This window comes from Trachemys scripta, chromosome 5, assembly GCF_013100865.1.
Source record: "Trachemys scripta elegans isolate TJP31775 chromosome 5, CAS_Tse_1.0, whole genome shotgun sequence".
Taxonomy (NCBI): domain Eukaryota; kingdom Metazoa; phylum Chordata; order Testudines; family Emydidae; genus Trachemys; species Trachemys scripta.
Genome location: NC_048302.1, coordinates 46,061,823 through 46,077,729, shown reverse-complemented (window position 1 = coordinate 46,077,729; position 15,907 = coordinate 46,061,823). Strand labels below are relative to the sequence as shown.

At 37.1% G+C, this 15,907-nt stretch overlaps 1 protein-coding gene across 5 annotated transcripts in view; it reads right to left on the bottom strand.

Annotated features, from left to right (window-relative positions):
* Nucleotides 1-5,514: 5,514 nt before the first annotated feature.
* The window catches only part of PCDH10 (protocadherin 10), a 38,054-nt gene continuing 27,661 nt past the window's right edge, over nt 5,515-15,907 (bottom strand). For 4 of the 5 annotated variants that reach the window (XR_004645868.1, XM_034771718.1, XM_034771717.1 and 1 more), the window contains one exon: nt 5,515-6,294. Coding sequence is in view for 3 of the 5 variants with exons in the window: in XM_034771717.1 (XP_034627608.1) it covers nt 6,275-6,294 (20 nt within the window). In the remaining 2 variants the exon portion in view is untranslated. Of the gene's footprint in view, nt 6,320-15,907 lie in introns of all 5 variants that reach the window. The other variant, XM_034771721.1, reaches the window with a different exon arrangement.

Here is a 15,907-nt window from a genome sequence, read left to right as displayed (position 1 = left end):
TTCTATTCTTGCTTTCTGCCTACAGATTTATATTTATTTTTCCCCAGATAGCATGAGCATAACTCTTTGGTCAGCTTTGAATTCTTTTGTGAGTGGACTCAATACACCTTTTTCATTTAAAAAACAAACAAACAAACCAAAAAATAATGGGTTTTTTTAGACACAGTTACACTCTGAAATTTGAAGCTTTGAGCACAGATATAGTCCTCTCTGCCTTTGCTTGATTTGAGATAAAATCTTTGGAATTAAAATAAGGCCATGTGAAGACTTCACACTGATCAGGTGCAATAGAAGATTTCATTAAGTTTATACATGTTCACACAGCTATAGACACTGCATACATATGTTAAATACACAGTGAATTGGGTTTTCCTTTATTGTCTTCAGATAATTTAAAGGCTCCTCTGGAGAAGCTTGTGAGCTACACATGCTAAAAAGCTGTGTGGAGAAATACAAAGCTTCATCTTTCTCCTATTTAATCAGTGGGATTTTGGACAGGCTTCATTGGAAACAGGCTTGGTCTCTAAATGCACAAAGAAAGTGTTAATAAAATGTTAAGGTTACAAGATCAAGCACTTGAGTCAGGAAATTCAAAAAGTTAAGGTTGGTCTGGCTGCCTTCACTGTGCCATGTTGTCAATGTAACCCTTTGTTAATAATGTGTATTACCCTTTGTTATTAATGTAATTCAAATAACAGTTACTAAAAATAAGCAGATGTACAACGAAATTGAGTTAAATCTCACTTGTTTTTGGCTTTTTCTGACTTTTGTGTGCTTGAGTTCAGAGATGTATTGTTTGATTAGCACATGGTTTTATTACATTTGTGCAAATTGCAGATTTGCATTTTTTGTGTGTGTGTGTGTGTGTGTTTTTCTTCATCTCATTAATTTGCAGCAAGAACAGTAAATATGTTACCTAAACCCAGTGTCGATGCTTTCTGAGTAACTAACGTAACTACCCTACATCCAATGGATATTTTCATCAGTTCAGACACACAGAACAAGAACACTGCCTCTATAGCTTCATCACAGTCTGTTTCATCTTCACTCAGTAAAATTTCCAGCATTTAGGTTTCTAACATTTCTGGCAGGATGCTTCCTAGATGAGGCATTTGCTTCCTGGAGAATTACACCCACATAGCTTTCATTCTTTCTAACGTTTCAACCAACATACAATATCATGAACTTTATTAACAAATTCAAATTCAAAAACAATTTCAGTTCAAGAAAGCTGTCCAAGTTTGTTTTTGCCCATTTCTTTACATATGAGGATATCTACAAAGACACAGATTTTGAACAATGGTTTTTAAATGTGTGTGTGTGTGTGTGTGTGTGTGTGTGTGTATTTGTATGTGTATCTACTTTATACCAAAACAGATTAGCAGATTAGTGAGAAAATAAAATGGAAGAGCTTTTTAAGAAGCTTTTGGGCTCTGATTGTGGGGATCAGTGGAACAGATTAAACTCAGTTTCAGAATTTTTCATAGTGGTAATAGCATAATGACGTCTTATTGGCCTGCTGCACTGTACTTCAAATAGATTAAACAACTTTCCCATATTTATAGACATCTGGTGCCAATGTGTTGCAGTAAAACTGAAATGACTAAATTTACATCAAAGTTGCTTATTTTGAATTAGGATTTAAAGATTTTTATACAAAACTTTTCCTGGAAATAAAATGGAGACCCAAACATAGAACAATGGGAGAGTATGCCTAGCCCTTTTTAAAAAAATAAATAAAGGCCATATAAATACATAACAGCTTTGCAATACTACCAGGGAAATACACCATTTCAGGAAGAATATCTACTCATCTGCCCTTAACCATGACGAATTATAGTAATGAAAAATGTGTTTTTTCTTATCTATAGACAAGTAAAATTTTGTATGTCTGGTGTGTGTGTGTGTGTGTGAGAGAGAGAGAGAGAGAGAGAGAGTGAGTAATATAATGCATAACAAAGAGGCTGAATTCCCACTTTACATGGAAAACTTAATTCAGTCTTCATTATAGAGCCATTACCTCTATAATAAGTAATCTCATTTTTTTACATGGATGGTACACCTCTGAAAGAAACTCAGTTACAGCTTTTTAGATTTTAATTAAAATTATCTCCATATATTATGGATATTATTTATAAATTAGAACCATCACAAATAGATGAAACTGTATTCATCTGTATGTAGGTCATTCAACATCCTTTCGTAACACTGGGAAGTTTCTCAGCAATAAACTTATATTCACTTTATTAACTTTCTAAATACTGGTCAAGTCAGCTGATAATACATTATGTGAAATACTTCATTTTTTCCTTAGAAAATATAATTTAATAAAACCCTATGTTAAACTACCTGTTTTTTTTTAAAATAGCTAAAGAGTTTATTACAATTTGAGATTCTGGCACAAAGTCAGTCTGGAAAGGCTTTGAAGAAACTGAATGGGTAAGCCACTTAGAAATTCTCTCATATGTATCTAAAATGAATTTAAAATAAATAAATAAATATTATCCTCACCTTATCCTTCATAGGATCTGATCTTGAAAGACTTTTCTGTATGTAACTCCCATTGACTTCAGGGGCAGTTCTGCACAATGAGAACTTGCAGTATTGGGCCCATTATATATATATATATGTCTAATATATATATATATATGTCTAATATATATATATATATATATATTAGACACCTAATTCAGAGCTAGATTGTTCCTAACCTCAATGTAGCCATGCAGGAAAGGCAAGATAGCTCAGTCCCTATACATCTATTTAGAGCTATATGTAGATCCAGGCCTTGGTGTTCAGATGAATGCAAGTACATATTCAAGTTTCCCCTGGGAGCAAGAGGGTGGGAACTGGGGGAAGTGGGAGAGACCTAGTGCTAAAGTTTTAAATGTCTTTAGATTCCTAAAGATGCAGATAAGCAGCTAGTGATTAATTCAGCAACTAGGCACTTTTGAAAATTCCACAGGATGCCTATTTGCATCTATAGGTGCCTAAATATATTTTGAAATCAAGCCTATAGAACTGTACACCCTATGTAATAGCCAGCACAACTGCCTGAATGCAAAGTGAGGAGCATGCTTCCCTTCCAGTGCAATGAAGGGTCATGGGAATGATTGTGTTTCTCAGGAGCAAAATGCAGCCCAGGGTGGGGCTTGGTGAAATTTGTCATGCAAAACTTTATTTTGCCAAAAAACACAGATTTGGGTTAGATGAAACCATTTACAAATTCAAGTCAATTGGCAATTTTTTTCAGTCAAAAAACAATTTAAAAAGTTAGAAATCTGGATCATTTTCTTTCAGAAAGACAGTTTGTTTCAGAATTTCTCTCAATTTCATATTTATTTTTAAAAAAATTAAATCTAAAAAACAAATATTCATTTCGGGTCTATGGAAACAATTTGGTCAGCCCAAAATGAATCTATTCTTTTACATTTTGGCTCACAGAAAATTTTGAAACATTCTCATTTCAGGTTGACCCAAAATATATTTAATTTGTTTTTCCAGACCTGCACCTGAACTGGTTATTCAGTTATTTGGAGTGCAGAGCTCCTCCTGTGGCAATGCAGCTACATGTTGCTTTTTACTATCAGCTAAGTGCTACAAACACAATCTAGACCTAAATAGTGCTCAGTCTGACCATTGTTCTACATGTGGCTCTCCCACTGCACTCAATAGGATTATTTTGTGTGGACTGATAGCAGGATTAGTTATGGTAAAAAATGAAATGGATGTATGCAAGTACATAGACAGTACAGAGTTCATGGAACAAGTCCAATCATGGAGATGTATGAAATCATTTTGATACGGTTATTTTAAAAAATTGCATGCAACGTGTGAATGAGGTTTAAGTAAATAAAAAGCACTTCACTAGTCTATTAAAAAAGAAAAATGTGATTTTTTTTCCCTCCCAAGACTGAAAACAACCTTATTTTACAGTATATATCTCAGTTTAAAGAGAGGTTTAGAAATAAAGCAAAACCAGTTCCAGGAAGGGCAATCACTTTCTTGCCTTAAAAGCAGCAACAACAAATTGACAGACTTCTTCAAATGAAATATACTTCACACATTTCATTACTAAAATAGCCCATTTTTTCATAAAACTAACAAGGCATGTAGGTGACTAAAGTCCCATTACCTAAAGCTAAAGAAATATCCTACTGCTGTGTTTGTTTAGATCAATAGTTATTTTCTGTGCTTTTTTGTGATTTTTATATATACATTTTAAAAAGGATCCCAAGAAGTTTTTGTAAATTGTACAAATAAGCTAGAAATATGTGTTAAAAGTGTTTAACAAGCCTATTTTGTTAGACTTATGAAATAAACTGATGATGTTAGGGCTCAATCCAGGTAGCATTCTGTGCATGGAACTCTCACTGAAAGCAGTGAGATTCTTGTGTGCATCAATAATACGGCAGACTCCATACAAATGATCTGCATGTCTCTATCTAATAGCAATTGCCATTGGAAAAAAAGGAAAAACAAAAACAACTTCCACCACTTGGGGGTCAGATTCTGTCACTCTTACTCATGCTGTGACATACTCAGCACTGACAAGGCTTTCAGAATCTGGGCCTGATCCAAAGTCATAGAAGTCAATGGGAATTCCATGTTCTATTGACATCAATGGGCTAATAACACAAAATTCTATCATTTCGATTCAGTATTTGACAGGCAATAATTAGGAAATATAGAAGGAACAGTACAGTAGAGAATGTAAAAAAGAAAACATCTTACTAGATTTTACACTTGTAAATGATACTTCAACTCTGTGGACTTGAAAGTAAAGTTAAACTTTACTTTTCAAGGCTTTTCTTTTCAAAAAAGTTTTTTATATATGTATGAATCTGTGAGATAACATTTCAGTCTGTTGAATTATTAAAAAAGGTAAAAACAATATGGACAATTGATCCTGCTCCCAATGAAATCATTGGTCAATCTCCTAGTAATTCCAATGAGAGTAGGGTCAGTCTGAGAATGTGCCATGTTCCTACTCCAAATCTCTTCAATGTAAAAAAAGAAGTAAAAATAACGGCTCAGCCAACCCTATGCCTTTGTGATTTGTCTTTTATCAAAAACCATTTCTAGCCAAGATGAAAAGATATATATATTTGCTTAGGTTTGCACAAAATTATGTCAAAGAAAGATGTGTGTGTTAGGAGTCTGGGATGATTTCCTTAGAACAGTTATCTTCAGTTACATTACATCTTACATTTCAAAATGTACAGACACCCAGTGTTCTTTTTAACAACATATACAGGTGAGTTTATAGATCCTTTATAAAAGGTGTTGTGATACCAAATTAAAAACCATAGAAATAGAATCAAAATAATGAAGATTGATATATACTTTTGATAGTACATAGTCAGTGCTCATTCTGGTAAAACTGACAGCTGCATCTTTGGCATTGAAAATTCAGTACAACTTCTAAACAAAATGTTGTTTCTTACAGCTTTAAAAATAACAAAAACAAACAACAACAATAAAGAAAAAACAGGACTGACCAAAATACCAAAATTGGGGAAATATTATTAAAGATTTATTTTTTTTTTAGCAAGGATAACTTAGGGACCCTGAATTACCTTCTCACTTTAGTGTATGGTTTGGACTATATGAATCCATTTAAAAATCAACTAAATTGTACCACATTTTTCGGAAAATTATATATAATATAATATATATATATTTTATATTTATTTAGAAGCTTTGAAATAGTACAGTAAACACTTTGCAACACGTGTATAAACTACAGAATGTCTTTGATATTTTGTGGGTCTGCAGATTAACAACATTTTTATGACCCACAGGTGAAAAGATTATGATCACAATCTCTCTTGTAAAGTTGGGATAGTTTGGGGAACACTTGATCACACAAAAATAATATAAAACAGTCAAGTTTAAAACAGTGATATTGCATTTATAATGCACATTTCTTTTATCTGTACGATTGGCTTCTTGTGGTGAATATAAACATCTAAAGGGCTCAGTGACATTTTGGAGAGAGAAAGATATATAGTGCTGTAAACAGGCACACACTGATCAGAAAGGCAAGATCAGTTGCCTCTGAAGTTTCTACAGTTCCACACATTTCAACTCATTTCTCAGGCCTGCTGAGAGCAATTAGGTCCTATTGTTGGCCATGATGTCTCCAACAGCACACAAATCTTTCAGTTACATAGAACTGGATGGCCAAGATAATGAAGTTGAAAAGTTGATGCTTTTTGTTGGTCGACTTTTGTGCAAATCATGCTGCTTCAGGTAAGTCCTGTAGAATTGACTAGCATATCCTTTTCCGCGCTGCAGGAAAGAAAGAAAGACACTTCTGAGAAAAATAAATCAGTCCCCAACAGTTCTTTGTTTTAGTATTTCTTAACATGTAGAGAAACAATCAAAACTTGTGACAAACTGTCACTTGGAATTCCCATTGTAGCAAACAGTTTAATGGTGAATCGCTTTTCAGAGAACAGTCTTACTGTGGTTTGATATTCTGAAAACCAAACGTTGCATGCTGTTTTATTATCTGTCTAACATGTCATGGCAAGTATTTCAATGTGCCTTTATAAAATCAGTTTATGAATAAGGCAAAGAGTCACACTTGCAGGTTTACTATTATTGATATTTCCAAGTCTATTTTTTTCTAGTTCATCTTTTTATTTGAAACAAGACCTAGAATCTCCAAAAGAATCAGAAGCCGACTTTCCTTCCCTTTCAAAGAGAATCATTATCCTCATCACCAACTGACCCTTTAGTCTGGTTTGACAGAGAGATGAAAAAAATATGCATTAGTTCTACAATTTGAATCCAAACATTTATTGTCATGCTGGAAATTGAACTAGTGTTATATGGGTGAAACAGGTCAATGCATTAGCAAACCAGTATCCTAATCCGGCAGCTGTGGTAGCTATATTAGCTCCAGACACTGGCTATTTTAACTGTAATTGGGAGCAAAGTTAACAAATGACTTGTACTAGCATTCGGAGTCAGATTCTGATCTCAGTCACACTGATGCTAATAAGAAATGGAACTGGCTCACTGGATTGAAGTCTTGATTTTTTTCTAAAGGATTTCATGATAAATTCAAGTTTTAACCTAAACTTCAAATTGGCAAGTCTGATGTAGAGGAATCAAAGATTAGTCCATTCATGGAAGTGAAGTGTTACAATTAAAGTAAAAGAAATCTTCCTAACTGTATAATGATTTCATATATGTAAATCACATAGACCTATCCCAAGTCTCAATTCTTTAAAAAAAAAAAACAAAACAAAACACCGATTAGGTTCACCTAACAAATACTGTAAATCAGTACAATATAATTCACAGTGAAGTTAGATTATTCATGGGGAAATCTATTAGCATATGTATTATGTATTCATCTAATCTAGTCTTCCGACATAGACTATCGTCTGGCACTCATGATTTACAAATATAAGAGATGAAGTCTATTCAGTATATCATCCTATCAAACTACCAGATCTGTTATTAACATTAAAACTAAACCAAAATAAGAAATATGTTTTTTTTTTTAGTGACTATGAATTGTAAAGATTTTTTCCACTGGCAAGATGCATCAAAACAGATAAACTAATGAGATACTTTTCTAATAAATATTCACCAACATTACTAGTGTATATTTGTTATAAAACTATCTATTTTGTGTCTGTTCTGTTGCAGTTGAACGGGGGTAAGGGGAGGACTTTACAATTCACATTAACTACAACAAACAACAATAAAAAAAGAAAATTTTATTTGGCTTTAGTTTTGTAGGCCTGTGCTTTAGAATGTAACGGTCCTGACTGTGTCTTCTGCTGTAATACTGTAATAATTTGTGTGTATATTGTATGATGTTGCACTAGATAGATAGATTAGATTAGATATTACTCTCACAGCAAAATGACTGACCAAGTATTCTACAATTGGTTAATAACATAATAAAAGCATCCCAACTGGTTAATAATTTTGATTGGTTAATAATTAAATTGCACAGTATTTTAATATGTGCTGCAAAGAGCCGCAGGAGACACATTAAAGAGCCACCTTACAGCTCCTGATCCTCAAGAGTATCATTGTGGTATCCAGTAAACTCAACAGCAGCTCACACCATGCACAAAACTGTCAGATTCTAAGTACTGGATTTCACATCCTTAAATAAATAAATAAATACCATATATATTTCCTTTAATCTTCAAAGCTCTTTATAAACACTCATATATTAATCTTCACAATATCCTGGTAAAATAGGTAAGCACAGTAGCCCCAATTGCCTGCCACTATTGAGAAAGCCATGGAAGGGGACAGATATGCAGGAAATCACAACTGGGATTCCTGTCATGCATTCCCATAAGACAGTTTAATTTGAAGCCCTGTGGAATTTGCAGGGGATGCACCCCTACAAACCCACATCAGGGACAACTGCTGCTCTATGAAGGTCTATTGGCTTTATTTCCTATCTAGCAGTATGAGTGCACTGGAATCAGGCCATTGGAATCTAGGTCTCTCAGAGCACACAGTATGACCTCTCTGTTTGCCTATGCTTTCCTTAGAAATGTGCATTTTTGTAGTAGCTGGTGACATCTTGCCTTACCTTGTGTCAGTGTGTAAATTTTCTTATTTACTTACTATTTTTAATTTATGTGCTTACACTACAATTAGCCCATTTTATAACACTTAGTACATATCTGCAATGTCTGTGCCTTGGGAAGCTGCAAGTTCCTTACCCAAGTCTTTCCTGGTCCCAAAACCTAAGAGAACCCTTCCACGTGGAACACCAGCAGAAACAGATTTACTGGATTCTAAGGGTGGTGATCAAACCTACCTCCTCCTCATTGTTCTGCAAAGGTGTCTGGCTAGAAATTCATGTGCAGATAAATTTGTCTGACCCTGTATTATCCTTGTTTACAGATGGGGAAACTGAGTAAGAGAGCTAAAATGGGAAAAAGGATGGTCTTGTGGTTAAAACAGAAGGCAGGAAGCCAAGACATCTGGAGACTATTCCTGGTTCTGCTAAAGATTTTCTGTGTGAATTTGGGAAAAATCACCAAACATCTCTGTACCACTATTTCTCCTTATGTAAAATAGGAAAGCAATCTTATTCCCATCTCATAGAGGTGCCACAAGGATTAAATCACTATTCTTTAAAATCCACTTTGAGATCCATAGATAGGAAGCACTATAGAATTGGAAATTATCAAAAGCAAGGTAAGAACTGGTATAAAAACTCAAGAATTCCTGGCTCACAGTCTTTATCTCAGACAATACTTCTTTCTTCATCCCCATTTAACTGTTCTTGTACTCTGTTCTCATTAATGAACTCTGAAATATAGTGGAGTATAAAGCTATATATATACAGCCACTGGGAATGATGGTTTTTGGTTACAAATATTGTAAATTAGTAAAGTTTAATAATGTTACTACCATACTTACATGAGTTCAACTCTTTAATAAGTGTCTTGGGGGTAGAAGGAGAAGGAGGACTAAATAATCAGCACAAATAGAAAGCCATTTTAAAATATGTATTTTTCTTATTAGCATTCTTGTGTGATGGGGTGCATAAAGATGGAGGTGGAGTTTAAAAGGAAGCCAGACAGCTCAGAAGAGGGCTGACAAGGCAGGAAGAATGACCTGTCCTAGAAGCTACTGAGAAGGGATGTTGTGACTGTGCCTCTGAGAAAAGAAGATCCTACCTGCTGAGCCCAGACAGACTAAAGGTGCAGTAAACACCTTTTCTTCAGTAACTTTTGCTACAGACTGCAAAGCTTGGACTATAGAATGAGGGGTAGGAAGTGGCCCAGGGAAGGTATCTGTAAAGCATTCCTGGGTGCCTGCCCTTTGATAACCCTCACAGGACCCTGGGCTGGAGCCTGTGCAGTGGGAGGGCCTGGGGGCCCCCTACCAGCCCTACTCTGTCTTAAAGAGGAGCTGACCCCCTAGCCACTATGTGATGCTTCCATCATGCACCAACCATCACAACTTGCATGAAGGGTACTTCAAATATTGTTATAGATCCATAATCTATGTTATTTTGGAGGTAGTTGTCCTTCTCCCAAGGGCAAGGGTTTTGAATGTTACTGTGAGAGTATATAATATAGAAAATTTATAATAGATTTAAATAAAAATTGGAAACAGAGTACAGCAGCCTTACATTAACATTTATTCTTCCATTAATATGCATGCATACCTATCCCATTAATAGTTACTTATAGAGATTGAGGAAAGAAGACACAAAAAAGACTTGGTGGAAGAAGAAAAAATGAAAAGGGAAGAAAAATAAGATAATAGGAAAAATAAAAGAAAAAAATACAATAACGATAATTAACAATTCTGGCTTATAAACAACAACAGAAATATATTGAACAAAACAGAAGATCTATCAAGATACATTCAGAAGAAACCTTTCCATCACAAAACCTCACCCTTGTACTCTTTTCCCACTGCCTGCCCTTTTGTCTGTTTTCTCTCATCTTGCCAAGGAATCACTTAGGTCTGGATTATAGCTAAATTCTAGGTGGGTTATGAAGAGGGGGAAAGGTACAAGGAACATTCCTTACTCTAATAACTCCCAAACAGGGACTTGCCACATTTGCAAACCTTGCACTTCTCTGAACAGAAGAGTAGTCCTGTTAAACATTGCTAGCCACCCTAGAAGGACAGGAAGGAGGCAGGGCCGTGACCCTGCAGCTTCCCTTCACAATGGCCAACAGAGAGGGTCAGCTGCAAAAGGGAGTGCATGTACCTCTTTTATGGCATAGCTGCAGTCATGCCCACCCTATGCACTGACAGTGCCAGAAAAAATCATGGCATAATACCTGTAGCAGTGTGACCCCATACTTCCCCCATGATGGGGCAGTAGCTTTAAGATCGAATTGAGCCCTTACATTGAAAACTCTTCAGGAAAGGGACCATGTAAAATGCTAACGCTGCTGTATAAATATTAGTGCTACTGCTACCAAGAGGAGGAAGAAAAAAAAAATCTCTTCAATCAGAGACACCCATGTAACCAAAAAACAGAAAGGAAACAAGGCAGCACTATACATGCTATATTTACTACCTGAGGGCCAAATTAACCTTTAGTGTGGAGTTTAAGTACAAAAACTTTTATACTCCTTAACCCTACATAGCAGCTGTGCAGGAGATTGCCATCTGGGCTGCCATGCAAGGGCACAATCCCATGCACTGTATTTGTCTCCATGCCTTTCTATTTGAGGTAAGCACAGAGGGTCACTTTGGGGGGTAAGGTGGGTATTTCTGCCATAGGAAAGAAAAAAGCAGTCATGGGACTGTGTGGCAGACCTCCCCAACCTCCTCACATTCCATTCACAAACAGCCCAAATACTCAGGCATTATACAGGTACAGCAGGGGTCGGCAACGTTTGGCACGTGGCTCGCCAGGGTAAGCACCCTAGCGGGCCGGGCCAATTTATTTACCTGCTGACATGGCAGGTTCGGCTGATCGCGGCCCCCACTGGCTGTGGTTCGCTGTCCCGGGCCACTGGGGGCAGCGGAAAGCCACGGCCAGCACATCCCTCACCCGCGCCGCTTCCCGCCACCCCCATTGGCCCGGGACGGCGAACCACGGCCAGTGGTGGCCGCGATCAGCCGAACCTGCCGCATTAGCAGGTAAATAAACTGGCCCGGCCCACTAGGGTGCTTACCCTGGCGAGCCGCGTGCCAAATGTTGCCGATCCCTGAGGTACAGCAAATTTCTTCCACGGATGTATAAGAGTCCTACATCATATTTACATTATGTTTATCTTGATTTTCAATTTGCATTATTAGTTGTCTTGAACTGTCTTTATATTTCTATAGTTTGTTTGCATTATTATATGTTTTAAACACAGATAGTGATATCTGGCACTATCAAACTCCCATTGATTTTGACAGGGCCAGGATTTCACCAGGGATGCTGGGGGGAATGGATTACTCAGATGACTAGCAATATATATCTGCTCTGTATTTCTGGTGCAAAGTTAGCCCAGTTTGTTAGTGATTACAATTTATCTGATGGTAGCTTGGTGCCCTATATGAAAAGAATTGGCAGTCTCAGTCTAGTAATTAGTGGGCAAGTGTCCACATCACAAAACCAATCCAAATGCCCCTTTTTAAAGAGCAGTTAAGGAGTGAATGGGAAAGTGGAGTGAATTACAGTACCACAATCCAACACCCTTTCTAGTGGTTTATTCAGGTAAAGGACGAGATGCATTGCTAGGTTGGGGATGTGGGAAGGGGAAGATTACACTCCTGCTGCCCATGTTAAAGCTGTTCTGTGGACAGAGAGTGTTCCAGTCACCAAAGCTGTCAATCCAATACATTTCACAATCCATAAAGTCATTTTAAATATGTAATATTTAAAGAGAATTTTTAAACGATTATTAATGATATCTTATAAAAATGCCATTAAAAGACATTCCAGATATTTCTTAATGGGATACTGTCAGTCTTGTGCAGTTCCCAAATCACTAGTTCGCAAATGTGAAGATGACATTTTCCCAAATATTCTTTCCTTACTGATGCAGAGAGGAAGTTTTTTTTTTTTCTTTAAAGAGTTTAGATGAGATGTTTTGTGCTCCATACATACACCTGTACATCTGCATGTTTGTTTTTAAAGTTCAGAAGTCACAATTTAGGGGATTTTATTTTGCTTAAAAACTTTCTCTGCATGACAACAATGTGTTGCAAAAAGGACTTTGGAAAAATACTCATTTTATATCTAGAAGGAAAAATCAACCAAGTTCACCCATGTTGTAGCTCTAGTGAAGTGAGTAGAATAACATCAGGGCTCGATAACTTCTTAGGGCTCCACTGTGCCATTTAGATACAGTTCACATAGTAAGAAGTGGTATAAAGTTACAATGGCCCAGAGGTATTTAGGTGTCTATCAGCCTCTTTAGGCACTGAATTCCATTGATTAGGTGCCACTGATATTTTCAAAATTGCTGCTCAACTGCTGCCTGATCCTGTACACACCTAAGTTCCCTAGATGCCTATGTTTCTGATGGTCAGCATTCACAAAGCTGCCTATAACCTGATGCTACCCCACAACTAATGAGCAGCTCAGAGCTCTGGCTCAAGCCAAAGTCCTGGAAGCCCTGAACTACAATTCTCAAATGCAGCGGGGGACTGCCTATCTCACAAGTAGGGACTGACCCTATAGGCATGCTCTGAGCATGCCTAACATCTGTTACCTACCAACCCCACAGCAGGATGACCAGATGCAGGCCACTGATGATTGGGGAAGCAGCACAGAACCTGCACCAAAGTCAGTCAGAGAACAGGGAAACGTAGGATGCGTGAGAGAGGTATCAATCATGAGCAGCAGACAGAGAGAGATAAATGGGTTTGATTGCTAGGGGATGAGCTACCTAAGCAGCTGACCTGGAGTAGGAGCCTAACTCTAGGAGAGGGTTTGTGTCTGAGGATCCTGAGCAGAAGGAAGCACACTAGGTCAGCTACTTAGGAGTAGTCTCCTCTTCTCTTTCCATCTACTCTTCTCCTCAGCATTTCACTCCTAACTTAAGTGGTTTCATGATCACTTTGCTGGCTCCAGAGGATCCTTTTCTTAAGCATTTAACTCTCTGCCTGGGTGCCTAACTCAGGACTGAGGATTCAACTATGTGGCAGGCCGCCCATAGATTTGGCATTGCAATGCTGAACAGAACAACACCTATGTACCTTTGAGGATCTGGGCCAACACCTCAGACTGAATATGAAGAGCCACTACTCCCAGTGGTGCTGAAAGCCATTGAACCAAACTGTAAACCCTGTATATCATAAAAACCTCTGCACCTCCAGCACCCATAGTTCCAGAACCCCGACTACACTCTTTAGGGAGATCAGTCACTTCTCTTGGCCAGTGTGTGTATACGTCTGAGTGTGTCTTTGTGCAGTGGGATCCTCACTATCTGTCCACCAGGGGAGTAGGAAACGCATAGTCCATGCTTTTTCTTATGCACAGGGCTGTGCCTGGTAGAACTACACAAAGTCGGGAAGAGGATGAAGAACCTCCCCCATCCCCAGCCAACACACATTGTAGCCAGACAGAATTTGTCCTTTGAAATCTGATAGCATTTGGACTGGTATGTACAATTACTCAGATTGTGTAAAATCAAATGAGAACGTGAGCATTAGGTCTGCAGGCTGTGAATAAAATAATAAGGCTGAAATACAAAGGATTAGTAATTGCTATGCTGAACACTTTCTCACAAACATTCTTGCTTTTATCTAAATAAATAAATCCTAAAGATTGTTAAATTCTGTTCACTACACTGAGGATTTTCTACACACTTAGGATTTTCTACACTAGCATATCCCAGAGTTATCTTGCCCATAATAAATAATGTAACCACATACAGTGCCCTTTCCTTTTGTCTTGCATAAGTGCGTATAAGATTTAATTGTCCAAATTCACTGAAATCAATTCAAGGACAATGATTTCAGGCAACTGGAGATTTGACACTGATAGACGTTGCACTGATCACACCGTGTTTACAGCCTATCGAGAATTACTTTGATACTGATATTACCTCCTCTCCCCCCATTCCCCATTAAAAAGGGGCATATCACTTGTCTAAATACAAGAGGGTCACTTTGCAGTGATTTTTCCTACTAGAAATTAATTTTGAAATCTGCACCAACACCTAAATGGATGATCAACTTGTTTTTAAAGTTTGTTATCCAATTCTATATTGACATACACTCAGTCAACTTGACTAGCTTCAGTGCGGGATTTAACAGCACATGTTTTAGGAAATTTAATTTCCTCATTTTTAATATGCTTCTGAGTTCTAGGCCCTACAGATACACTGACTACATTGGGGAATGTACATGCATGTCTGTGTGGACTAATGGACCATTCACATTTCCATTTTCATTCCAATCTTAAAAAAGAAAAAATATATATTCAATGACCACAGTTCTGAGAATAAAATCCTCAATATTTTGCTACATTGAGGGCCATTCCAATAATTTGCCACACAGTGCAGACTTGAGGTACCATACTCCCCCACTCCATACTTAGAATACTTAGTGTGATAAGAGACTGGTATTTGATGGCAGATGCTGCCTTTGTAATGCAACTCCTGTATGATATTAAGATTTTAGCCATTTCTCTAATGCTTATTTTTAAGATTTCAGTAGTGCTTGGCTTTTGCTGGTCCTTTGTCCAGAAGGAAATTTCACTTGCTATGAATTAGATCTGATTCAATCAAGTGTTTAAGCCTGTTCAGGGCCATACTTAAGCAGGTGCTTACCTTTAAGGATTGACTTCAATGCGATATAGGTGCATGGTTACATTTAAGCATGTGTTTAATAGGGATGTTTTCCTGAATTGAGTCCTGGCTGTTTGTTGCTACCAGTGTTCTGTGGCATGTATGGTACTTCTGTGTGTACTTGATTTTCTGTGCTAAATGCTGAGGAATTTTTTTAACTACCAAGTACAACCTGGTGGCAAAATATGTCAGATTTGATTAATCTTCTAGTTGTCTTTATTTACTGTGGAAATGATGCCTTCCAGATACTACTGGTGAATGCAGAGAACAGTCAGCTATTCTCTACAATGGACCAAAGAAAAGTGAAAGCCAATGTTCTGACTAGAAGTACCAACCAGTAGCAATTTTTTCTTCTCTGTTGTACTATATCCATAATATCTTCTGATAACATGGTAGATAATACACACAGCATCATTGTCTTAGAGACAGAAAGAATCATTTCAGACTTGAAGACACCTGAATAGGTCATGTAATTTATACTCATGCATTCTGGTGGGACTGATTTCATTATTCCTCAACCATTCCTGATACATGGGTGTTATATCTAGCATTGAACATCTCCAGTGAGGGTAATTCTAAATTGTCTATTGGCAACCTATTCCATTGCACATGTATCCTAATTGCTAATTTACAATTTTCCTGCTTCATCT